The sequence below is a fragment of the Budorcas taxicolor genome, chromosome 14, assembly GCF_023091745.1.
Source record: "Budorcas taxicolor isolate Tak-1 chromosome 14, Takin1.1, whole genome shotgun sequence".
NCBI classification, from domain to species: Eukaryota; Metazoa; Chordata; class Mammalia; order Artiodactyla; family Bovidae; genus Budorcas; species Budorcas taxicolor.
In genome coordinates this window covers 28,385,970-28,411,214 of record NC_068923.1, presented here as the reverse complement: position 1 = coordinate 28,411,214, position 25,245 = coordinate 28,385,970, and the positions used below count along the sequence as shown (strand labels likewise).

The 25,245-nt window shown below is 39.6% G+C and overlaps 1 protein-coding gene across 2 annotated transcripts in view; it reads left to right on the top strand.

Annotated features, from left to right (window-relative positions):
* The window catches only part of NSMCE2 (NSE2 (MMS21) homolog, SMC5-SMC6 complex SUMO ligase), a 231,101-nt gene that overhangs the window by 115,459 nt on the left and 90,397 nt on the right, over positions 1-25,245 (top strand). The window contains exon 5 of one of the 2 annotated variants that reach the window (XM_052651786.1): positions 5,766-5,849. The exons of the other annotated variant lie outside the window; for it this stretch is intronic. Within the exon in view, the coding sequence (XP_052507746.1) occupies positions 5,766-5,849 (84 nt within the window). The remainder of the gene's footprint in view (positions 1-5,765; positions 5,850-25,245) is intronic. 2 annotated transcript variants of the gene reach the window in all.

The window sequence follows — 25,245 nt, the reverse complement described above, 5'->3', positions numbered from 1 at the left end:
TCACACCCACTAGTGAATAATGAGATGTTGTAAGCAGCAACCCAATTGTAAAAGGTTGTGACCAGCATTTTATTAAAAAAAGAAAAGATACAGAATAGGGTAGATTAGAAAATACCACAGACTGAATCGTGTATAGAAAGAGTCATGTTTCATAAAACTTCTGTTTCACTTAAACTTGTTTGTTTATCCTGGGTTGCAGTATAAAATGTATTTCTTACTTTAAGTCATAGTTAAAAAAATTTTTCTTGAAAAATACTGTTGTAGTATAAACCATATCATCATGTAATTGTTTTATAAATCCCTCCCCTCTGCTAGACTATGCACCTCTTAAAAAAAGGAATCACATTTTATTTGTCTCTTAATTTCTAATAGCTAGAATAGATTTGCCTAACACAGGTGTTTAATGTTTGTGGAATGAGTGAAAGAACTGAAATCTACTTAACTCCTCATATTTTTCCTAAATTAGAATGTCACCCACCAGATCTCACAGTGTTCATGTGTAGAGTGGTTGAGATATGGATGTGAAAGTGCTTTATTGTAAGAATGATGTGCAGAATAAGGATTATCATCCAGCATAAATTTTGTCATTGTTGCTGGACAGATAAGCTTCAGAAACTCTTAAACTCTTAAGTCAGTGTTCTAAAGATGACTTGTTTATTGCAGTACTATTAACAGTGCTGTATTATCCCTTTTTAGGTTGCAAGTTAGGAGACAGTCTTGAAAAATTAAGTATGTGCTCGCTCTTTTTCATTTTTACATTTTAAATTATGGAACAGTTAATTATATAAGATACAGAGACACACTATAAGATGGACTGCTGTGTACTCAGCTACACCTTCTACCAACAGGTAGCAACTCAGAGCCAATTTTGTTTCATCTGTGTCCTCTCCTATCTCCCGCTTCCTGCATTACTGTGAAGCATTTCTTTTCTTCTCTCCCACTCTTCTTTCTCCCCTGACCCTCTTCTCTCTTTTGCTTACCTCTTGAAGTATGTAGAAATAGTCTTAACATTCTTTTAAGATAGAATCATTAGTGCCAAGCAATGTAGCTTGGGAATTTAGACTAAAGTAGTGCAGTGCTGTGTGTGAATGAGCTATTCTATGACAGGAACTAGCAGGTAAACAAGATATTTTATTTCCCAAGATTTTCATATGATGGTGACCAACTCCATTGCAAAACAATGATCACATTCCAGAGTCGTAAGTAGTTCTGGAGGCTTAGTTACACAATCACCAACTCTGTCATCTTCCTCAGAAATGTGACCTTACAGAAAAGTAAAGAGTCTGAAGCATGACAGGTCACTTTTTAAGCTTTTTGAAGTTTGTTTTCTATCATGTAAGAATCCTCAAGCTTTTGACCTCTAGCTAGGCAAGAAAAAGTATCTGACTGAAACTTTTGAAATACTGTAAAACTATAATAAACTTCACTTTAAGACTATAGCCCCAGGCTGTAATATGTCACTCAGAAGTTAAAACCTACTTGGAAGAAAAAATTTTTAATCATCACTTGTATTATGAATTCATAGTGATCTTTTTTTGGTTTTCATAATTTTGTGATTTGGGCCGTAATGTGATAAATATATAGATCCAAATAATTTGAAACCCTAAAGATACTTAATTCTGTCAAATTTTACTTATTTAGAATTTTTCTTCCTTAAAGTCAACTGTAGAGACTTTTTTGATTTTGAACAAAGTATTGCTAAGTTTTACCCACTGCAACAATTGAATAGTCCAAAACTGCATTTCTCAACTTAGTAAAAACCAATTGTTATTAGTCTAACACTGCAAATTACCAGGGGTCTTTCTCCTTTGATCTCATTCTGCAAAAACTACTCCATTTGATGAGTATTGTCTCGTATTGACTTCTATTTCCCATCAACCCAATTATAAACTTAATATTGATGAGATTTCACCATTTTAGACCCTGACTCTATGTCCGTTTAATCCTGCCTCTCAGTGTAAACTGGAGTTAGTTTTAGCCAGGTGAATGCACTTCCTCATGGCCTCTCTGGGTGCCATTCTAACTCTTTCCCTGCTGTCTGATCACAGCACAGCTCTTGTTCATCAAGGCCACTTCCCCCCATTCCTCTCCTCTAACTTAATGTTCTGCCAGTCCTGCAGGACCCATTTCAAGTCCTACCTTTTCAAATAAGCCTTCCCCAGTAATAGCTGTCTTCCAGGCTATTTTTATTTTTTGAGGGAAGAAGTATGACTTTATTTGGAAAGCTGACCAACTGAGAAGATGGCAGACTAATGTCTCAAAATAACCGTTTATTGGGGTCTGGTTTCTGGATGTTTTTAGTTCTTGATTTCCTGTGTCAGGTATGTTTGCCCTTGAATATAATTTGAAAATTTCCCCCTAACTATAAAAGTAATACATGCTTCATGTAAAATTATTACATAAGATATTTGAAAGTGAAAAGATTGCTCCTGGCTTCCCAATTCCAATCTGCAGAGATAACCACCATTATGTGTCTTTACTGTCATATTTCTGCATATAAGCAAGAATATACATGGCACATATTACACACATACATGTTTATACACATGGAGATAGCTATAGATTTAGGTATATTTTACACACATACACCATCTTATAACTTTCTTTTTCCATCTGATGGTGTATCTTGGAAATCTGTCCATGTCAGTGAATATAAGTGATTTCATTTAAACATGCCTCTTTATTGTGTCAAATTGTTTTATACATATACATCTCATCTTCCTTCACAGAAGGAAAATGGAAACTCTTCAAGGGCAGGATAATTACATATTCCCTCTCTTTTCCATTCGCTTATTCTTTAGTCTTTGTGCATTTATTGCATGTTTCACTATTCATGCTGTGGAAAATCGAAGATGTTTACTTCTCATAATCCCTATGGGGTCAGAATCTAGTAGATAAGAATCTACATTTATTCTTAGAACTGTAACACAGGAAGAAATTGAGACGTGTCACCAATTTTTGTTACTGGAAATATGGCTGATTAAGTTATTTGAACAATTTTCTTGCTGAAAATTATTGAAGTTGTTGAATATGTACAAGAAAACATCCTCAGAGGAGCAAAGTCCTGAAACTCTAAGGAACTGTAAGGAAAAACAAGAGTTCAAAGAAGCTTAGACAGAAAAAGCTTTTGACAAAATCCAGCACCTATTTATGATAAAAACCCTCCAGAAAGTGGCCATAGAGGTGCATATTTCCAACATAATAAAGGCCATATATGACAAACCTACAGCTAGCATCATACTCCATGGTGAAAAGCTGAAAGCACTCCCTCTAAGATCAGGAACAAGACAAGGATGTCCACTCTCACCACTTTTGTTCAACATAGTTTTAGAAGTCCTAGCTACAGCAGTCAGAGAAGAAAAAGAAGTAAAGGGAATCCAAATTGGAAAAGAAGAAGTTAGGTTGTCACTGTTTGCAGATGACATGACTATACATAGAAGATCCTAAAGTTGCTACCAGGAAACGGCTAGTACTCATCAGTGAACTTGGTATAGTTGCAGGTTCCAAAATTAATACACAGAAATCTGTTGCATTTCTATACATTAACAACAAAAGATCAGAAAGAGAAATTCAAGAAGCAGTTCCATTTACCATTCCATCAAAAAGAATGAAAATTCAGAACTAACACTGCTTTTTCCTTGAGGGCATTTGCTACTGCAGGCAGATTTGGACTTTGCCTGCATTGGGTAGTAACGCTACATAGAAAGCTAGTAAATGATTAATATTAAGATTAGCATAATGATTTGGGGGTGGTGCAGAGTTTCTGGGGTACTCAGAATCCTCTGTTTATGGACCTGGTGGAAGCTCAGTAGGGTAATTTATTTTCTAAACTAGGCATTTTTGTTTTGTGTACTTTTCTGTGTATGTGTTATAATTTAAAACAAAAAGTTAGATGTGAGAGATAATAATATGATCTCACACATGTGTGCATTATATACATGTATATGTGCATGTGTGTCTATGTTCTATGAATAGAATGTGTAATATATAAATTCCACACATTGATAAAATACAGAAATTTTAAAATATATGTGTTTGGGAATGCAAAAGTTTATGTGTGTGTTTCATATACACAAAAAAGATGTGAAAGTATTCTCCAACTTCTGAGGACAACCTTGAGAGATAGAATAGGGGTAGGGAAGAAGCGAGAAAGAAATTTATTATACTTTGTGCTTCAAACCACTGTTAATTTTTTTAAATATTCATTATTATTTAGTACTTTAAAAAACAGATTAAGAAGGATGGCTTCTGTTTCTGCCCTTAGATTTTAAAAAAGTGTTCCTTCCACCAGGTTCCATACCATTTGGCACAATACCTGGTTTTTTTTGTTTGTTTGTTAAAATGTCTTGTTCCTTTGCTAGACTGTAAGCTCTTAAAGGGAACAAGACAATTTTTATCATTATATTTCTTGTATGTCATTAATCCTCATATATAGGATAGGATCTATAAATGCTAGTAAAAAATGAATAAATATACCTTAAAAGAATTTAGGACTGTAGGTATCCAGTAGATACAGTGTCTCCTTAGAGTCTCTCTTTATGCTTTTAAATATTATTTTGTGTCTGGCACAGCAGTGGGTGTAAAGTTGGCACAGTGAATACAGGTTGATTTGAATCTAACTGACACTTTGTGGAACCTGTAGGCAAATGTGGAGTTCACCATGTGGTGCCCCTCTTGATCCCAGAAAGCAGAAAAATGCAAATACTCTCTGAAAATTAAACTAAGAAATGAACGTCTAACTGATTAAAGTCAAGAAAGGCAACGTGATCTTACGAGACATGAGGACTCTGGGCGCAGAGATTTGACTAACCTGATTGATGGTACTGACATCTTTAAAACACACAAACATACAAAAATGCTCAGGAGAGCATTTTCTCTCTCTCCAAAACAGAAGAAAAGAAAAACTCTTAATGAAATTGTCACGATACCTAACAAAGCACTGTCTGACCAATAGCACCTGCCAGGTGGAGGCAAGCATCCAGCCTGTGTGCAGGTGGATAGCCCTGTGGTACAGAGCTGCAGAGCCTCATGCCATTCTGCACTGGAATCCTGCGTAATTAACTCCACTTGCTCTGCTTCCGTGTGCACCAAGCTTCCCTCTGGTGATTTGCCTTCCCAAGGAGATAATGCACTATCGGGCTGATGCAGAGTCATCACTGTCAGACTGATGCAGCGTCAGTATGCCTGATTCTTCTGTTGTTCACTGTAAATAATAAAGTCGCCTTCTTTTTTTTTTTTTTGTATACATCAGTGTCTTGTGAGTTTTGTTAGCATGAGTCTGCATTCCTGTGTCCAGTCAGTGAGATCGGGTATCAGAGTCTGCAAGGCTCATAAAGGTAAATACTACCTTGTGGGCATCTGTTGGAGCGGACTGCTGGATTTCCCAGGTGATGCCATCCATGTCATCTTGCTCCATGTTCCCTTTCCATTCCACACTTCACCAGAAAAGGTCTTCCCAGAAGTAGTATGTTAGAACATCTTAATAATGTGTGCATTTCAGCTGAAGAGTACCAAATAATACTGTGTCAATGATAGTAGACCCTTATCCTCTGGGTGAGTATTATTGGTTTGGTGAATTTCATACCCATTTGGGTAAATGGAATATATGATGTTATATAGATGCCACATGTTGAGAACCCCCAACAACTCATTTCCAGTTCTGGCTTCACAGCCCCTTGCGGCTTCACTTCTGGCTCTCATCTCATTGTCAACATCGATCCTGGCATCATACTCAAGTCACTTCCTAACCTGGGTCTCTCTTGCAGCAGTGAAACCCAAAGAAGATGGAGGACAGAATGAGTTCGACAAGATTAAGGATAAGGATGCAAGTAGAGCAGGCAATGAACGAGGTTATAGAATTTTTTTTTCTTCCATTCTCATCTTTCTCTTTCCTCCAAACTGTCCCAGTAGCATTTGAAAGGGTTTCAAAATTCCACACACTGCTATCGAAAAAATAAAGCACAAGTTCTCAACGCCATGTTCTGCTTACCTAACGGAATGTAAACCAGATTTCAGTAAATCATTAACAGCAATACCTTGTCAAAAAGGATATCAGAGTAGATACAGGGCAAAACTCATTATAACTCTCAAGTGTATCCTGGAATTAAAAAAAAATTGATTCTTGTATTACATAAGTACACTATCAGGTGGGACTTTGGTAAATGGAAATTTTTCCTCTTTCTCTCCTATTCCTCCCCTGTCACCCCAACTTCCAGCCAGAATAATTGATCACTACATTTCACTATAAATTTAGCAAGAAGGTACCTAGAGCAATCCTCAGTTATCAATTTGATTTAAAGTAATCTATATTTTATTGGTAGATTAAGACAGAAAGATCTCAAATAGGACAGAAAAATACAGAATCTTTAAGACTTACTTGGTTCTTTAAAACTATTGTTTTGACAGTCACAATTTTGTCTATTTTATACAGTGGAGTTCTGCTGCAAAATAAGGCACATGTAAAATTCATGAGACTGCTATCTCTGTATATCGGTTATTCTTGTAGACTGATGTTAAATGAATACTATGGGGATGAATTGCTTTATAGGTTTGTGGGCCATTCCTGATTATTAAGATGCTGTTTAACCAGTCAGTAAATTTTTCGGGCTTTTTGACCAGATTTACCATCCTCTGGCTTTTATTTCCTTTGGATGAAAGATGATAATAATGAGGAAAGAGTCCATTTTTCATTCCCATGTGAACAAGATGTGTTTCACAGCCAGAGACAGCCTGAATGTAAGTAAGACCAGTAGCTATACTGAGGACCTGACAGGAGGTCCATAGTGGAAGTTAGCCTGGGTAGCATCAAAACACTCAAAACCAAGCCTGTCACCACCTCTGAAGTACTTGTCCTACTTTAGTGAATCAGTAACAGAATCTTATGATACAAAAGTTGGCATCTTCTAAAGCAAACCAGGCTGTATAGTACATTACATGCTATATGGAAATAACCTCCCCTCTGCCAAAAAAGAAAGAAAAATCGTATTTCTAGTTTCATTAAATGTTTAATTAGTGAGTAGAGGCTAACGTAACCATCGTCGACATTTATTTTAAAAAAACCACACACAACTCTCAAAACTGCCTGTATTTTTGCAGAACTTAAGTATATTTCCTTACTTTACCAAAGTACATGATATCTTGTCAAGATTCTTGCAAGTAAAGAAGTATATAAAGTTTACCCTAAGTAAAGACAAAGGAATAGAGTGAGCTGGAGGAAGATGGTTACCTGAAAAGTAATGAGCATTTGACTTTTACTCTTCTCCCTGTGTCTCTTTTCTCATGAGCCCAGGCGACTGCCTGCCTTTTTTCTTTCTTTCCTTCTGTCTAAGGTCAGTGTCAAGACAGAGATTCACTGGACAGAACTGAAAAGACAACTAGACTGGTGAGACAGAATTATGCTGAAGTTGGGCAGCATTACGGCAAGCTGAAGATGCAGTTTTCAAAACTATACAGATATCTTCAGACTTGGGACATCCTTTGTAAAGCCCTAACCTTTCACAGGCTGGCTACATAAGGAGCCTATATGAAATGACAGAGTAGACCTAATTTCCTTTTCATTCTCTGTTCTATCTTTCTAAATTCTTTTTCTGGCATCATCTGGTTTTCTTCAGTCCTGCTACAGCCCTCTTAACTTTCTGATTCTTGTCCCTTTCCAATAAAAGATTTACCATAAGGCTTGATATAATTCAGTCAGTCTCTGTGTATGTATATTAGTGTGTCTGTGTGTTGTGTTTATGTATTTACATTTTGTTTTTGTTCATTTGTAATATACTTTAGCAAGTTTCTTTCTAACCAAATAAACTCCAACAGGGATGTTTTTAAAGTTTTTAGGATTATTGACTCTTCACACAGTCTGAAAACTACTCTCAAAAAATGTTGGGTACAGTTTCATGGTGTTTATGGCCTCTTCGTATTTATTTATGGATCCCACTGGGTTCAGAGTCCCTGTGATAAAATTCCAGAGTTACCTACTTCCGTGGTCACTAGTGATATTCATTCACCAGACACTCATCGAAAGCCTTCTCTGTTCCAGGCACTGTGCAGGGCATTGAGATACAGTGAAAAGGACATTGGCTCACCTATCAAAATGTATAGTGTAGTTGAGACAGACAAGTAAACACACAGTTGTAATACAGTATATGTACAGTAGTAGGAAAAGAACAGGGCACTTCAGAGAGCACAAAAGATGAGTGTTTAATTCAGCTTTGGGGCATCAAGAAATTCTCTTTACATTGATACCTGAGTTGTTCTAAGTAGAAGAAATGCTATGTACAAAGTCAAGAGAATTAGAGACTTATATATCTGTTGAGAAATTTAGGTTTGATTTTAAAGGACCTTAAGTTGAGGGATGGTAAGAACTGATCTATAACTGAAAAAGATAACTGACTCTAGCGTGAAGAATGGGTTGGGAGAAGCAGGACTCGAGGCTGGGAGACTTCACTAATAGCCAATAGACCATAATCGTGACATTAACTAAAACTCTGACAATGCGAATGAAACGAGGAGGATGAGTCGAAAGGGCATGAATTAGAAACCACAGTGATTAGTGATTGAATTCATTCCTTCAGCAGATACTCGTGCTGCTTCGAGTTAGCCACTGTGAGACGTGGTGGTGAACTGAACCGTCTGTATCTTCAGGTCTCGTGGTCATGACCCCCCAGGCCCGTGCACTGGACAGCTCAGTGGATGGTGGGTGCTGTCCTCCACAGATGGAGCAAACGTGTCTCCAACTAAAGGTTCCCAGACAAGTGCTGCTTGAAGCTATAAATGTACCTCCTGAGATTTCAGAGTATCCCTGCAGTTGTGAATTGCTGTGTCTGATGAGAGATGCTACTGATGGAAGAATGCTTCTGCAGAAACAGTATGCACGGAGGGGCTTGAGAACCACTGATAGAGATGACAGGTGGAGCCCCAAAGTGGATGAGATTACCCAGGAAGAGTGTATAGAATGAGAGAGGAAGGGTGAGGATTGGACCTGGCAAAACAATGGAGAAAGAAGAGGAACCTGGTGAGAAAGCCAGGAGTATGTGAAGAATGTAAAGTGTGTTCCAAGATGGAGCCAGTGGAACAGAAGGGAGAAGGTGCAGTATGGCAGCAACAGTCAGCTTCAGGGCCTATCAGATAGGCCTCTGATAACCCGAGCTTACATATTAAATGTCACAGGTTCACCACCACTTTAGCTGAAGGGAATCGTGAATCTTGACATCAAAGGTGGCCAGCAGTAAATAATGAGGAAATTCTATGCTATGTGAATTATATCTCAAGAAAGCTGTGACTAAGAGAATAATAATGATGAAAGAATTCACTCTTTAAATGTATTCTAACAAAATTGTTGTATTTTAAAAATGAATAAACTCTAAACATCATGTGGGGGTGGCATAGAGTGGAGTGAGGGAGAAGTTGTTATCCATATGAAAGAAGGAGAATAAATTTGTATCCAGTTAAGTGGTAGCACTATATTCTAAAAGCAACAGAGCATCACTTTAGATATCAACAGGAAAAGGTTGTTACTCAAATTTTACAGCCAGCTGAGGCATCTTGAAAGGGCAGCACAGAGATCATCATTGACAGTGAATGACTTGCAAAATATCCCAGTCATGTGCTTGCCCTGGAGGGGGGAAATTACGCGAAGACTTGCAAGAGCCAAATAAGTAGTAAGAGTAAAGAACCTGATAAGGGGAAGAAATGATAGTAGGGTGATTTTTTTTTTAAGTGGTATGCAATTAATTGTGAATAAGAATTGTTAATATAGTACTAAGTCATAAGTCATAGGACTTCCCACCACTGCCCGCAATGCGGGAGACCTGGGTTTGATCCACCAGAAGGAAATGGCAACCCACTCCAGTGTTCTTGCCTGGAAAATTCCATGGACAGAAGAGCCTCGTGGGCTACAGTACACGGGGTCGCAAAGAGTCGGACACCACTGAGCAACTTCACTCATTCACAAGACTAATGATAAATGAGTTCTCAAAAAAGAATACTGAAACAGACTTATAGTAATGGGAATCTGTGATTACAAAATGTTTCAGTAGTTTGGTAGGCAGAGGGAAGATGGAAGAGTGCAAGGAAATTTTTTTTTAAATGTCATTTTCTTATTGACATTAATTAAGAAATAACAGGATCAAGAAAGTAAAGTCAAGCAGTGCTTAAGTAGAAATAGAATGAATAACTTCCTAATCAATTGGCTAAGAATGAGGGGGAAAGCAGAAGTTTTGGAAGCATAAAAAACAGGATACAGTTTAAAATTAAACCTGAACTTTCCACACAGTGACTACACTGTTCTGTTAAAAGGCAAGGATTTGATTTTTTTTTTTTAATCTAACCATAATATTATCCTGAGGCACACCTTTAAAAGAAAAAAAAAAAGAGAAGTTTGTAACCATAGATGCAAAGGGAATTTTTTAAATGGATTTGTAAAGAGTAATATGTTTAACATTACAACAATGAATTAAATCTGCAAAATGAATGGCCAAAAGTAGATTTAAAGCAAAAATAACCAAAATGGACTCAGAATGGTCAAAACTGTGAATGACATTTACAAAAATAAGATGAAAAGAAAGGTCCTTTCCTTCCCAAACATAAAAATCCTAGACATATTAATTGTTAAATTTTGTCAGATCTTAAAGGAATGGATATTTTCTGTGTTAGCTAATCTGTTTTACACCTTGGGAAAATAGGGACCATTTCCTAGTTTATGAAACTTGGGTGACTTATGACCAAATTCCATGTTTTGTCTTTTTCTTAAAAGTTAAGAACACTCTCACATAAATCTACACTTACGAAATCTTAAGTGAAATATTAGAATAAAATCTGCCAGCATATTGAAAGAATTGTACATATGATAAATTTGGGTTTGTTTCAATAATGTACCTTGGATCATTAGAAAATCCATTAAACCTGTTGAAGTCGGGAGAGGAAACCTCTTTCAGCCATTTATTTCTATCACCAAGGCATTACTCTGGTGATTCAGTGACTAACCAAGGTAATCAAGCCCCTTTTTCTACTGAGAAAACAACAGGAAATAAACAGAAAAATTGTGAAAATGTGAAATTTGGTGTTTGGTAGATTTTCAGATCATGGGGGAAGATTGGTTTATTCAAGAAAAAAAAAAATTGGAACCATTGGCTAATGCTTTAATGACATGACTTAAATCTTAAGTTTCTCTAGGGGATCTTCCCAACCCAGGGATCGAACCCAGGTCTCCCACATTGCAGGCTGATTCTTTATCATCTGAGCCACCAGGGAAGCCCTTATATTCCACATTAAAATACATTCCAAATGAATTGAAGGTTTTACTGTTAAAAATTGAAATCAAACTATGAGAAGAAATAATCAGTGAATATTTATATTGCCTCATATTCTGTTTCCCTGGTGGCTGAGTGGTAAAGAGTCCGCTTGCCAATGCAGGAGATGCAGGTTTGATCTCTGGGTTGGGAAGATCCCTTGGAGAAGGAAATGGCAACCCAGTCCCGTATTCTTTCCTGGGAAATCCCATAGACAGAGGAGCCTGGCGGGCTACAGTCCATGGACTCAAAAAAGAGTTGGACACGACTTAGCGACTAAACAACAACAACGTATTCTGTTAGACCTGTTCAGTCGTGTCAAAAGGAAAAGTGCTTGGAAAGATTTATGAACTGAAGGATAATATTACTCTGTTTCTGAAACAATAAAGACAAAAGCAACTGCTTCAAACTTGCAAGCATTCAGCAAAGCATAACATTTGGAAGATGTTTTTCAAAGTTTTATATACAAAGAACTGAAACTTCAAGGGGTGAAACCCAACTTCATTACAGTACTTCTTACATTAAGTGTTTACAGCCAAAATTTAGCTGTACTAATAAGGCTCACAAACATTTTTCAAGTGCTTCTTGCAAGCTAGATGTTTTTCTGATGCCTTACGTGTACTATCTCCTATACTGCTCAAAACAGTCATCTGAAATAGGTACAGATAGTATTTTACATATTTTACAGATATGGCTACCGAGGTACAGGAAGTCTTAGTAGGTTGCCCCAGGGCGCCCAGCTAATAATTGGCAGAACCAGCTTTGCAACTCAGTCTAGTGCCAGAGTCCACTTTGCAAAGCATTAAGTTGTACCAAGCTTCTTAATTTTCTGACTTACTGAATTTCTCAAAAAAAAAAAAAAAAAAGAAAGCAAGAAAGGCTCAGGGAGGGGAAAAATTTAGCTTAATCTGTGTGAAGAACAAATTCGGATGATAGCTTTTCAACTGACAGCTGAAAATCCATTGAGAGTTTGTGAGGAATACTTTTCTCACCTGCATTCAGCCTTTGCTGGAAGGTCCTTGTGGCAAGTGTTTATAGCTGAAGTTTTATTCTGTTGCCAAAATAACTTCTAGAAAAATCACTTTGAAGAATTTTAAATAAAATGTTTCCCTGTTTACTCCAAAACAAATTAGTGGACTTTCAATGTCCCTCATTTCATCCACAAGGCTGGTTTTTCTCCATCTGTGACTAAAAAAGCAAAGCAGTTTGATCAGCGTGGCCCACGTTGAATTCTTGTTTTGTACACCACTTAGGCTGGAAGGCAAACGTTTTCATCAAGCAAGAATACTCAGTGCTTATGTTGATCAAAGCTTTTAAGCAAAAAAATTGTTTCCCTCAACATCAAAAACACCCAAACCAATTATAAAATGGGCCGAGACTGAGGATACATTTTTCCAAAGACATACAGATGGCCAAGAGGCACATGAAAAGATGATCATCACTAATCATCAGAGAAATGCAAATCAAAACCACAGCAAGACAACACCTCACACCTGCCAGAATGACTGATATCAAAAAGACAACAAATAATAAGTGTTGGCGAGGATGTGGAGAGAAGGGAAGCCTGTGCACTGTTGGTGGGAAGGTAAATTGGTGCAACTATTATGGAAAACAGTATGGAAGCTTTTAATAAAGTTGAAAATAAAACTACCATACAATCTGGCAATTCCACTTCAGGGTATTTTTCTGAAGAAAATAAAAACACTAGTTTGAAAAGATATATAAACCCCTATGTTTATTGCAGCATTTTTTACAATAGCCAAGATATGGAAGCAAACTAAATGTCCATTGGTAAATGAATGAATAATAAAGAAATTATATATATATATGTATGTATGTATATAAACACACATATAATGGACTATTAGCCATAAAAAGAATGAAATCTTGCCATTTGCAACAACATAGATGAACCAAGTGAAATAAGTCAGACTGAAAAAGGTAAATACCATGTGATTTCACTTATATGTAGAATCTAAAAAAGAAAACAAATGAACAAACAGAACTAAACAGACTCATAGATACAGAGAACAAACAGGTGGTTGCTAGAGGGTTGGGGTGTGAGGGGATGAGTGAAATAGGTAAGGGAGATTAAGAGGTAGAAACTTCCAGTTACAAAATAAATGAGTCATGGGAATGAAATGTACAGCATAAGGAATACAGTCAATATTACTGTAATAACTTTGTGTGGTGACAGATGGTAACTAGACTTAAACTGCGGTGGTGCTTTTGTAATGTATAGAAGTAGTGAATCACTACATTGTACACCTGGGACAACAGTGTTGTAGGTCAGTTCTACTTCAATTAAAAATTTTTCTCCTCCAAAACCTGCCATTGTTTTAATATTTTAAGTTTGGGATTAAAAAAAAAGACTTTAAGCATTAAAGGCAGGATTGAGCGTTGTTTTTTGTTTCTTTAAGTTTCTTTAAAGGTGGCATGGACTTCTAAAAACACTGAGGAAAACTACTTTCTTTGTATGCCTGTTGGTATGGAAATGTAAAGATGCTCACAATGGATTTTCCCTAAACAGCATGCCTTCTATATCCTCTCAGGTTTTTCTATCCTTCTAACTAATCAGAAAACTGAGATGCTGAAATCTTATAGTACTCTTGAATTTCTTTTTATCCTTCTCTTTTTGAAAGTAAACGTGGTATATCTCAGTTGATAGCTGTTGAAATGTTTATAGCATGAGTCTGTTATTTCCTTATAGGTGAAGTCATTAATTTAAAGTAACCCACTTGTTTCATTTTTATTCTCAAGAATTCAGGTTTACCTGAAATTATTATAGCTATAATTTCTTCTGATTATCACTTATTTGTCATGCTGCTTCCAAACATTTATTAGTTTTTATATTTTAAATCAATCTGAATCTTGATCTTTAAATAGTGAGGCTTATGTTGATAATAATGTTGTTTATAAATGTTTATGAATGGGCTTCCCTCATAGCTGTTTGATTCCTGGGTTGGGAAGATCCACTGAAGAAGGGATAGGATACCCATTCCAGTATTCTTGGGCTTCTCTTGTGGCTCAGCTGGTAAAGAATCCTCCTGCAATGCAGGAGACCTGGGTTAGAAAGATCCCAGGGACTATACAGTCAATGAAATTCTCCAGGCCAGAATATTGAAGTGGGTAGCCTTTCCCTTCTCCCTGGGATCTTTCTCAACTTAGGTTTCTAGGCAGAAGAGGGCCTCATTAACTAATAATAGCTGAATAGCAACTATTTATTGAGGGCCTATTATGTATTCAGTTCAGTTCAGTCACTCAGTCATGTCCGACTTTTTGCGACCCCATGAACTGCAGCATGCCAGGCCTCCCTGTCCATCACCAACTGCTGGAGTCTACCCAAACCCATGTCCATTGAGTCGGTGATGCCCTCCAACCATCTCATCCTCTGTCTTATGTATTAGACCATGTGATAGTTATTTCCATAAGTTAGCTGAATTAATCTTTACTGCCATCTGAAAGTTATTAGCCCCACTTTTTAGATAAAGAAGCAGACTTTTTGAATAACAGTAGATCATTTGACTAAAGTCTGACAGGGGGCTGTGTCAAAGCTTGAGATTTGAACTTGGATGTGTAGTCTAAAGTCTTTTCTTCAGTATATACTCCAGTATGCCATCACCACCAGATAGACCCTGGAAGGAGAAGCAGGCTTTGGATAAGGACAGTGAGTTTGACTTTTTAACATATTGAGTTTGAAAGATTAACACAATATCAGTTTGGAGGTAAACCATTGCAAATATGGTCTGGGGAAAGACAGCTACAATATCCTTACCAGGTGGTGGTTGAAACCTTGCAAATAGATGAGATTGCCCAGGGGGAGAGAGTAATCCGCAAAAAAAAAAGAGGCCGGAACTAATTCTGGGAACACCAACAATTAAGTAAGTAAAGAGAAGCTAATGTATGAAACTGGAAAGGGACGATAAATAGGAACAAGTGGGCAAAATAAACAAACTGTATTTCATCAGTGTGTGTATTTCATCAGTATATATATATTCATTGATTTGGCTGTGTTGGGTCTTTAGTTGTCCACATGGGACCTTTAGTTGCTGTGTCTGGGCTTCTCTTTAGTTGAGGTGCTCAGGCTTAGTTGCCCCATGGCATGCGGGATCTTAGGTCCCCAACAAGAAACTGAACCTGCGTCCCCTTCATTGGAAGGTGGATACTTAACCCCTGGACCATCAGGGAAGTCCCTCATCAGTGTTTAAGACAAGTATCTTCATGTTTTAATATCTCTAAAATTGGTACATATCTTACTATCATCTTGTAACTGGCAGCAATTTTTTTTTTTTTCTGCTTAGTGTGGAAAATAATGGTGCATTTTATAACCGAAGAAACACAGTTGACTCTCAAACAACACATTTTTTAACTACATGGATTCACCTATACTCAGATTTTCACCTGGGTAGAGGTGTCAGTGCCCCTAACCCCCGTGTCGTTCAAGGGTCAGCTGTATTTTAATGTCGTTAATGGTTTGAAAATCAATTGTATGAATCTGTTTCTAAATTATTTTATAATAAGAGCACATGTTTCATCTGTATGGTTTATGTAAGCAGTACCTAAATTAAAGTAAATGAATAATTATGTATGGAGTGAGCAGTTCATAAATTCAGGACTCAAGCTCTGGAGCAGAGCTGGGCTGTTCAGATCACCCTCACCTGTCCCTTGAGCAGATCTCTTTACTGCCTTGAGCCTTGCTTTTCTTTACTGTAATACAAGGATTCACAGTGAAGTCGCTCAGTTGTGTCTGACTCTTTGCGACCCCATGGACTGTAGCCTATCAGGCTCCTCTGTCCATGGGATTTTCCAGGCAATAGCACTGGAGTGGATTGCCGTTTCCTTCTCCAGCGGATCTTCCGACCCAGGGATCGAACCCAGGTCTCCCACATTGTAGACAGACGCTTTCCGTCTGAGCCACCAGGGGAGTCCAAGGATTCACAAGTGGAACTTATATCTAAAGACTGTGGTGGGGAATAAAAGTACACATATAGCACCTAATATTGTGCCTGGCAAATGGTAGACTGTCCATCAGCTGTAGCTGTTATTACTGGGGTTTTTTGTGTTGCTATTTCTGATGGTAAAGAGATAACTGTCCTTCCCTTTCCACCCCAGGGTACTGCCACGTCTCTTAAAGCTAGGTTCCATCTGAAAGAGGCAAATATGTTGGAACATTATTTAAGCTTATGTGAACTCCATGTTGCCTTGTCTTGAAGGATTTTGAGCTTATCTATTAGAGAATCTGAATTAGCAGGTGTATACAGATTCTGAATGGTCTTCTCCAGTGGTTCAGGTGTAAAGAATCCACCTGCAATGCAGGAAGCGCAGGAGACGGAGGTTCGATCCCTGGGTCAGAAAGATCCCCTGGAGGAGGGCACGGCAGCCCACTCCAGTATTCTTGCTGGGAAAATCCCATGGACGGAGGAGCCTTGTGGGCTACGGTCCATCGGGTCACAAAGAGTCAGACACAACTGAGCATACACACATGAGCTCACACACATTCTGAACTGTTTTGTGCCCAATGTCTTGCTTCTAGTTGGTACATAAAGTACTGTGATAATGATTAATCCCTCGGGACAATCTTTCTTTCTGCTGTAAACAATAAAGATGCAGGCTTTGTGGATGGGGGTTTGGAAATTCCTACAGATGGATTGCAAGCGTTTTAGATTTTTTCTTTTTCTTTCCAGTTTATCTCTGATCTGTTACTAAGGATCTTGTTTTTTCTCAGTTGTTATATTGGGCAAGACGTAGTCACTGCATAAACATTGGGTAGGGAATGCAGATAATGTTATAAATATACCTCTTAGTTTGTCTAGTGAAACCAGCATCCCATGTGACTTACCTTTACTAGAGAGTTGCTAAATTAGTGTTGTGCCCTTCCTTCTGATAGCTTAAAATGAAGTTGTATAGGCAGTCTGACCTACAAAGTAACTATTTAGGAAGTTACCTTTCCTCAGCGTTCTGCCACACAGGAAAGAATTCTGAGGGGGGGGGGGGGGTGGTTATTCCCTAGGGAAAAACTGATTTTACTTTCTTGTAAAATGCTTCTGTGTGTTCAGTGAATTGATAGTCCCCACCAATATGGGAGGGTGGGGGTATTTAAAGTCATTATAACTTCTATAAGATTATCTAATGTTTTGAAAACTCCTCAGAAAGCTTAGAATAAATGAAATATTTTCAAGTCTAAATGTGTGTTTCTAAAACTATAATTAGTTTTCTCTCTATATTCAGTAAGCTGATTTTTTAACAATTTGTTCAGAATTCAACTTTTAGAATTAGGTTTGTAATTTGAACCTTATAATGTCAGATTATTTCATTTCCTTTGACTTTGTTAATTTAATGATTCAAACTCAAATTCCTCTGTTGTTAACACTTGTGTTTGAGTCAGTCGTGTCTAAAGATGCCTCATAACTGAGATCTTATGCACCCTCCTGTGCTCTATTTAATGGCTGGGTGCATGTCAGTGCATAGTATTTGAGTCACTGATGTGCCACAGAACATTTTTCTCAGACACACAGTGCATCATCAGATGACTGAATTACAGTGATAGTTGTAAGTGGGACCCAGCTCACAAGAGTAAATAGTGTTCCCCTTTAAAAGAAAGAAAATGAACAGTGCTCATCATTCAGACTCTGAGGTTTAATTAACTGACTTGCTAAAGGAAGAAAGTGAGCAAATAAATAGCATGTACTTCCTATATATAGTAAACTATGAATCGCTTTTTTATGTAACTGACCCACATAAAGTCTTTGCTGTATTCTTTTATCTGTGCACCTCAGGTTTTTTGTTTGGTTTGATTTGGTAAAATGAAAGACTATAATTTGATTAGCTTATAATAAATCCCTCCAACTTCTAAAATGCTGTAAGACTTTCAGCCTAATTTCCTTTGAGCCTTAATCCTCTTGGTAATTGATAAATGGGTTGTCTGGAATCAGCCTCCTTGGTGCAAGTTAATGTGAAGTTCTATGATGGTAGTTTGGTCCAGGAATGAATAAATTTGTTCAGCAAACACATAGCCTGACCATGAGTTCCTCAAGGAGCTCATGGTCCAATAGAAGAGTATGGTGGTTTTAAAACACGGCCCCCCAAAGTCTCTGACACGCCTCTCGTCAGAAGGTAGGACTCTAACCCTCCTCCCCTTGAATCTGGGCCCTGTGCCTGGGTGACCATACATTATAGCAGAAGTTTGTTCCATTTCTGGGCTTTCCCAGTGCAGTGGAGGAGCCACAGAAGACATGGGTTCCATCCCTGGGTCAGGAGGATCCCCTGGATACATAGCAACCCATTCCAGTATCCTTGCCTGGGAAATCCCATGGACAGAAGAGCCTAGCAGGCTTCAGTTTATGGGGTCACAAAGAGCCAGACACGACTGAAGAGACTTAGTCTACATGCATGCATACATTCCATTTCTACTCAGAAACTGTATCAGTTTCTGGACTCAGGCCTTAAGAACCTAGCAGCTTCCACTTCCTGTCTCTTAGGACACTTACTCCTGGAACCCAGCTACCATGTCATGAAGAAGTCTGAATGGCCCCAGTCAAACACCTAGGTGGAGAGGAACTAACAGCCAACACCCGCTTGTCAGCTCTGTGAATGAACCATCGAGGGAGTAGCTTCCCCGACGTCAGGAGAGCTGCCCTGGCTGACACTACGTGGAGCAAAGACAAGCCCTTCTCACCAAGCTCTGCCCAGGTTGAAGATGTGTGAGCAAAATATGTGACTAATGTGTTAAGCCACCAAGATTTTTTTGTCAGAACAAGGTTAGTGATTTTGAAGCAATTTAGATTTGCAGTGATGGCAACGTGCACTGTCACAGGCATCCTGAGGAGAGACACCTAATCCTTCCTGCACCATCAAGGAAGACTTCCTCAGGGAGATGACACGTCAACTGAGTCTTGAGTGAGGAAGGGTTAGCCAGGTCAGGGGGGAAAGAGTGGTGTTCTGGATGGAAGGGACAACAGTGTGGCCAAGGGAGGAGGCACAGAGCAGCGTGGTGAGTACGGGGGGTTATGAGCATGCAGTAGTTACTACAGCATAAAGCTGGGGATAGTTGGTCACTGATGATGTAGCCAGAGAGCTGGGCCAGGATTGGAACGTGGCAGGCCACCAGGGAAGGCATACTGTGACTAGACAATTTGGTGTTTCTGTTATTGTCCTAAGTAATACTGGAGCAGTCTAATCAGATTTGTGTTTTAGACAGATCCTTCTGCCACTGTGAAGAAAGTAAATTTAAGGGTTTTAAAACTGGGAGCAGGAAGACCAGCTAGATGGTCATGGAAGAAGTATAGAAAGGACAATGAGAGCCTGAATTGATACTACAGTGGTTAGAGTGGGAAAGGAAAAATGGATTCAAGAAATATTTAGGGGGTTAAAAGATAAGGGCGTATTTAGGAGGCAGAAAGGATAATACGTAGTAACTATGGAGAGAAAGAGCAGAGGAAGACTTAGAATGCTAAGGTGACTGGCTAGATGCCAGTGCCAACAGCAGAGAGGGAAGGAGAGTGTAAGGGAGAGTATACAAGTCAAAAATTAAAGGAGATTCAAGCTATAAAGATTTGGCAGTCACTGTCACAAAGGTGGTACTAGAAATTATTAACTGATGAGCTCCAGGGGTAAAGCCCTAGGAGTACCTTGAGGTTTAAAAGATGGTCAGGGACTTCCCTGATGGTTCAGTGGTTAAGACTCCATGCTTTCATTGCAGGAGGCATGATTTCAGTCCCTGGTCAGGGAACCAAGATGCCACATGCCACATGGCATAGCCATAGCCAGAAGGAAAAAAAAGATGATGAAAGGAAAAGGCGCTCACAACAGATTTAACTTTGACCACCTCATGTGAAAGGTTGACTCATTGGAAAAGACTCTGATGCTGGGAGGGATTGGGGGCAGGAGGAGAAGGGGACAACCGAGGATGAGATGGCTGGATGGCATCACGGACTCGATGGACGTGAGTCTGAGTGCACTCCAGGAGTTGGTGATGGACAGGGAGGCCTGGCGTGCTGCGATTCATGGGGTCGCAAAGAGTCGGACACGACTGAGCGACTGAACTGAACTGAACTGAAGAAAGAGTTGACTCAGAAACCAAATGAGTAGAGCTTCAAGAATAAGGTGATCTTATGTGTCACATGTAATCAACCAGTCCAGTAAGATGAGCATAAATGAGAAGTCCGTGATGAGTTTAACCAGCCGAGGCAAAGCCAGTTATCAGTGGATAGAGGAATGGGAAATAAGAAGATAGACACAGATGGTACAGGGAAGGGATGAGAAGTAACTGGAGAAGAACACAGGGGCATGAGAAGATTTGGTACTGGTGCTTGTGGTGGTTTTCAGTTCAGTTCAGTAGCTCGGTCGTGTCCAGCTCTTTGCAACCCCATGGACTGCAGCATGCCAGGCCTCCCTGTCCATCACCAGCTCCCGGAGTTTACTCAGACTCACGTCCATTGAGTTGGTGATGCCATCCAACCATCTCATTCTCTGTTTTAGGGGGACAGAAAATAGATAAATTCCCAAGGAACTCATGCCAGTAAAGGGGAAAAAATAGAAGAGTGATGAAGAAGAAGGCATGAGGCCTTCTTCGGAGAAGATTGGGAGTTTGGGACTAACATATTCATACTACTGTATATAAAATAAATAATAAGGACCTACTGTATAGCCCAGGAAACTCAATACTCTGTAATGGCCTATATGGGAAAAGAATCTAAAAAAAAGTGGATGTATGTATAACTGATTCACTTTCCCATACACCTGAAACTAACACAACATTGTAAATCAACTATACTCCAATAAAAATTAAAAAGAAGAAGAATTTGTGATCCATGCGGTAATCTCCAGTTAGAGATGAAGGGGCAGAGGGTCAAGGACAGTCCTTTGAGACTGGAGGAATACCATAAACGGAGATGTACATCGTGATATACAAATTGGACAGGGTTGCCACAGGCTTTGCGGTTGGAGTGCTGAGAACCTTAGCTGGGTCTCCCCAGAGAATTGTAGGACAGCAGCATTTTATTCCTTGCTGGTCTGCTCCTGTTATGGCAGCTTCCACAAATGTAACAGTAATAGCTATTTTAAAAATGCAGTCATTGTCTGACTCTTTGTGACCCCATGGACTGTAGAACACCAGGCTCCTCTGTCCATGGAATTTTTCAAGCAAGAATCCTAGAGTGGGTTGCCATCTCCTACTCCAGGGATCTTCCCAACCCTGGGGCCGAACCCTTTTCTCTAGCATCTCATGTATCGGCCAGCAGATTCCTTACCACCGCACCACCTGAGAAGCCGCATCATGAAAATAGTAACTTATGTTATTATGGGCTTTGTAGTTTTAATCTGGTGCTCTCAACAACTCTGATAGAAGGATAGGTAGATCATAGTCTATAGTCAATACTTAATAGTCTAGAAAGTGGGGCTCTCAGGGGCCAAGCTCATGCAGCTAGTGAGTGGCTGAGATGGTCATAGAAATCAGATTCTTCTGACTCCTAACCTTTTTCACCTGTGCCAACTGCAATCTTAAAACTAAACCTAGGTTGGGTTCACTGAACCCAACCTCCCCTTTTAGAGATGAAGCAATTGAGGCAACACAGTAAAGAGAATGTGGATATTGCAGTCAGGTTTTCTGGGAGGCCAGCTCTGAGGTGGAGATGAGGATGAAGAAGTCTGTCAGGGAGTGCTCTGGGGGCCGGCACCCCTGGAAGGGAGAGGAAGGAAGCAGGACTGGGCAGAGGAAAAAGTGAGGCTGGGAGGACATGGCCTCAGCAGAAGCTGCAGGGAGCTCTGAAGATGGAGGACCCTTCAGAGCTGTCCTGAGTTGGGGACGTGGGGCCAGGCGTTTATATCTTGTGGACCACCCATTGGGTGCCAGTCACCCCAGGACGAGGGCATGAGCTTGGGCAAGGCGACTCTCTTCTGCTAAAGTGGTCCCCAAAGGAGGCTGAGAGCAGAGGGCTGTCTGTCAGCGGTGCTCTCAGCTGCCTCATTCCTAAGGAGTGTCTTTGAGATCAGCCCCACAAGGCTTTGAATCCTGTCTCTACTGCTTCTGAGCTGCTCAAGTTAGCTAGTTACTGTGAGGTGGATTCTGGGTAGTATCTTTAAGCCTCTGGATCCTCTCCTGGAAAATAGAAAAAATAATGTGAGAACTCACCAAGCCTTGATTTCCTTGTTTGTGAAACAGGAAGAATAATTGGACCATCCTTTGAGGGGAGCTTGTTAAGAGGATCCAGCGAGGTCATAAAGTTACCAGAGTACCAGTCATTTTCAGAAAATTGGTTGTTATTATCACACCGTAGTTGGGTGGCAGATACATAATACTTGCCATGAAAGTTACTCCATAAATATTTTATTTAAAAATGTTCCAGAAAGACGCAGTGACTTCCTAGAGGCCAAAGTCTGTACCAGAGCCAGAGATGGAATGCATCATACTCTCGAGTTCAGGCTTCAAGTCCAGAAGCAGGAGGAGGTCTGTGTGTGGTGAGTCAGAGTGTAGTGTAAGGGAGTGGGCCCTTGAATGTGACTTCACCTGGGAGAGTCATTCCTTAGGCTAGTCACTGGTGGGAGCCCAGTGTGCAAATGTGTGCTTCAGAATGGAACCAGGAAGGTAAGGTGGAAGATGGAGTCAACTGCCTAGCAGTGCTGCCCTGAAATAGCACTGGCAAAAAGATTATAGTTTACTTTGATTCACTGGGGTAAGTGCAGTTGTATATAACATGTGTGCTATGTTGTTATGTTAGTCACTCAGTCATATCTGACTATTTGCAACCACATGGATTGCTGCTCGCCAGGCTCCTCTGTCCGTGGAATTCTCCAGGCAAGTTTACTGTAGTGGGTTGCTATTCCCTTCTCCAGGAGATCTTCCCGATCCAGGGATTGAACCTGGGTCTTCCCACATTGCAAGCAGATTCTTTACCATCTGAGCCAATAGGGAAGCCCACATAATATGTATAAATGTATATAAAATATGTTACATGCCAGGGCTCCCCACGTGGTGCTAGTGGTAAAGAACCAGCCTGCCAATGCAGGAGACATAAAGAAACCTGGGTTTGATCCCTGGGTTGGGAATATCCCTGAAGAAGGAAATGGCAACCACTCGAGTATTCTTGCCTGGGAAATCCCATGGACAGAGGGGCCTGGCAGGCTGTAGGTCCACGGGGTTGCAAAAGAGTCGGACACAACTTAGCAACTAAACAACAACAAGCACTCCATAGTCATCGCAGAATTAGGTTCTTACCTGCGATTTTTTTGTGTAGCTGTCCCACTCCGTTGTTTGACATTTATTGACAGTCATCATTGCACTGGATACTGTGTGGAGCAAGCGTAGGTAAGCTGTAGCTCTGCTTTGTTATCTGGGGAGGGCGTGCAAGGGTGACAGTTCATAAGACTGGAAATGCTTCTCTTCCGGGTATCTATCTGAAAATGGCATTAGGTGCTCAAGTGTAGTCTATATCCAACATCATAAAGTCTTCTTTGTTTCTGAAAGCATCTATTTTTCACTTTTTCACTTTTGGCTGCTGAACTCTTCATGCAATTGGGTTTATGACTTTAGTAACTTTTGAAATAATGGCACCTAAACTCTTGTTGAAGATTCATTACACTGAACTCCTTTGTTTTTATCTTGAATTCTGGAAATTTAGTCAGTTTACTCTCACTTGTGGATGTTTTCTTGCCTTACCCATTATGCGTTTTCACAGAGCAAATATTTATTTAATCCTTACAATTTTGTAACCAAGGGATTTAAAGATTAGCTTTGAAATAGGTCAGAGAAAACCGTCTACTTTGGTTTAAAGCTAATCAGGTCAGGAAGTTTTGAAAAAGCAATTTAGAAGCTTTGGAAAAGCATTTGTGAAATCAATTTTATGTAACTTTATGAAAGCTGCTGCCTATGTAGCTGAGTATAAGTTAAACCTTCATTTAGTTTGGCCACTCCTCCTCCATCTATTTATTATTATTTATCCATCCATGTTTTGTTTGTTTGAATTTTTGGCCGTGCAGCATAGCATACAGAATTTTAGTTCCCTGACCAGGGGTTGAATTCATGTCCCCTACAGTGGAAGTGTGGAGTCTTAACCACTGGACTGTCAGGAAAGTTCCCATCCATCCATTGTTTATTCCTTCCTTCACCAAATGCAGCTTTAGACCCAGGGATAGTGATAACAGAGATAAATAAGACAGCCAAGGGCTTACCAAGTGCCAGTCTGTGCCAGGCACTTAGAAACTTGAGGACTCCATCCTCATAGCTCCACAGTCTGGTGTAATGAGATGAGTCTTAGACCGAGGATCGGTTGTTTTCCTAAACTCTCTGGTAAGCTGTCTAACTTTAGGTGGGACCCGTTCTGTGTCCATTTCTTCATCTCTGAAATGATAGTGCACACCCTATTTACTTTGTAGCTTTGATGTAAAAGTCAAATAAAACAGTGATTTTGAAAGAACTTTGAAAAGTTTCAGGCATTATATAAAGACAAGTAGTAATTTTGAGACCACGGTAGTGGTTATGGTCATTTCCTTGCCTCTCCGAAAAGGGCTGAGGATGAGTACATGTTTGTTATTCTCTGGAACTAGAGCTGTATGTTTATGATAGTCAGCCTTAGCAATTTCCTTTACACACACAACCAACCTCCTTTCTCTCCATGGGGTGGAGACTTCATAATGAGGTAACTGGAGGAATGATATCTACAGCTAGTAAAGCTTATTTGAAAATATTATTCAGTCCATGGTACTATATTAAATCAGCAAGTGTTAAGACTAAGTGAGCAGAGAAAGGGCAATAAGCTATGAAGTGGCATCCATTTTCAAAAAGTCTAGACTTGGGTTTCAAAATTCAACATGGCCAAATATAAATTACCTTAGTTGCAGTTTGCCAAGCTTCCCAGGTGGCTCAGATGGTAAAGAATCCACCAGCAATGTGGAAGACCTGGGTTTGATCCCTGGGTTGGGAAGATCCCCTGGAGGAGGGCATGGCAACCCACTCCAGTATTCTTGCCTG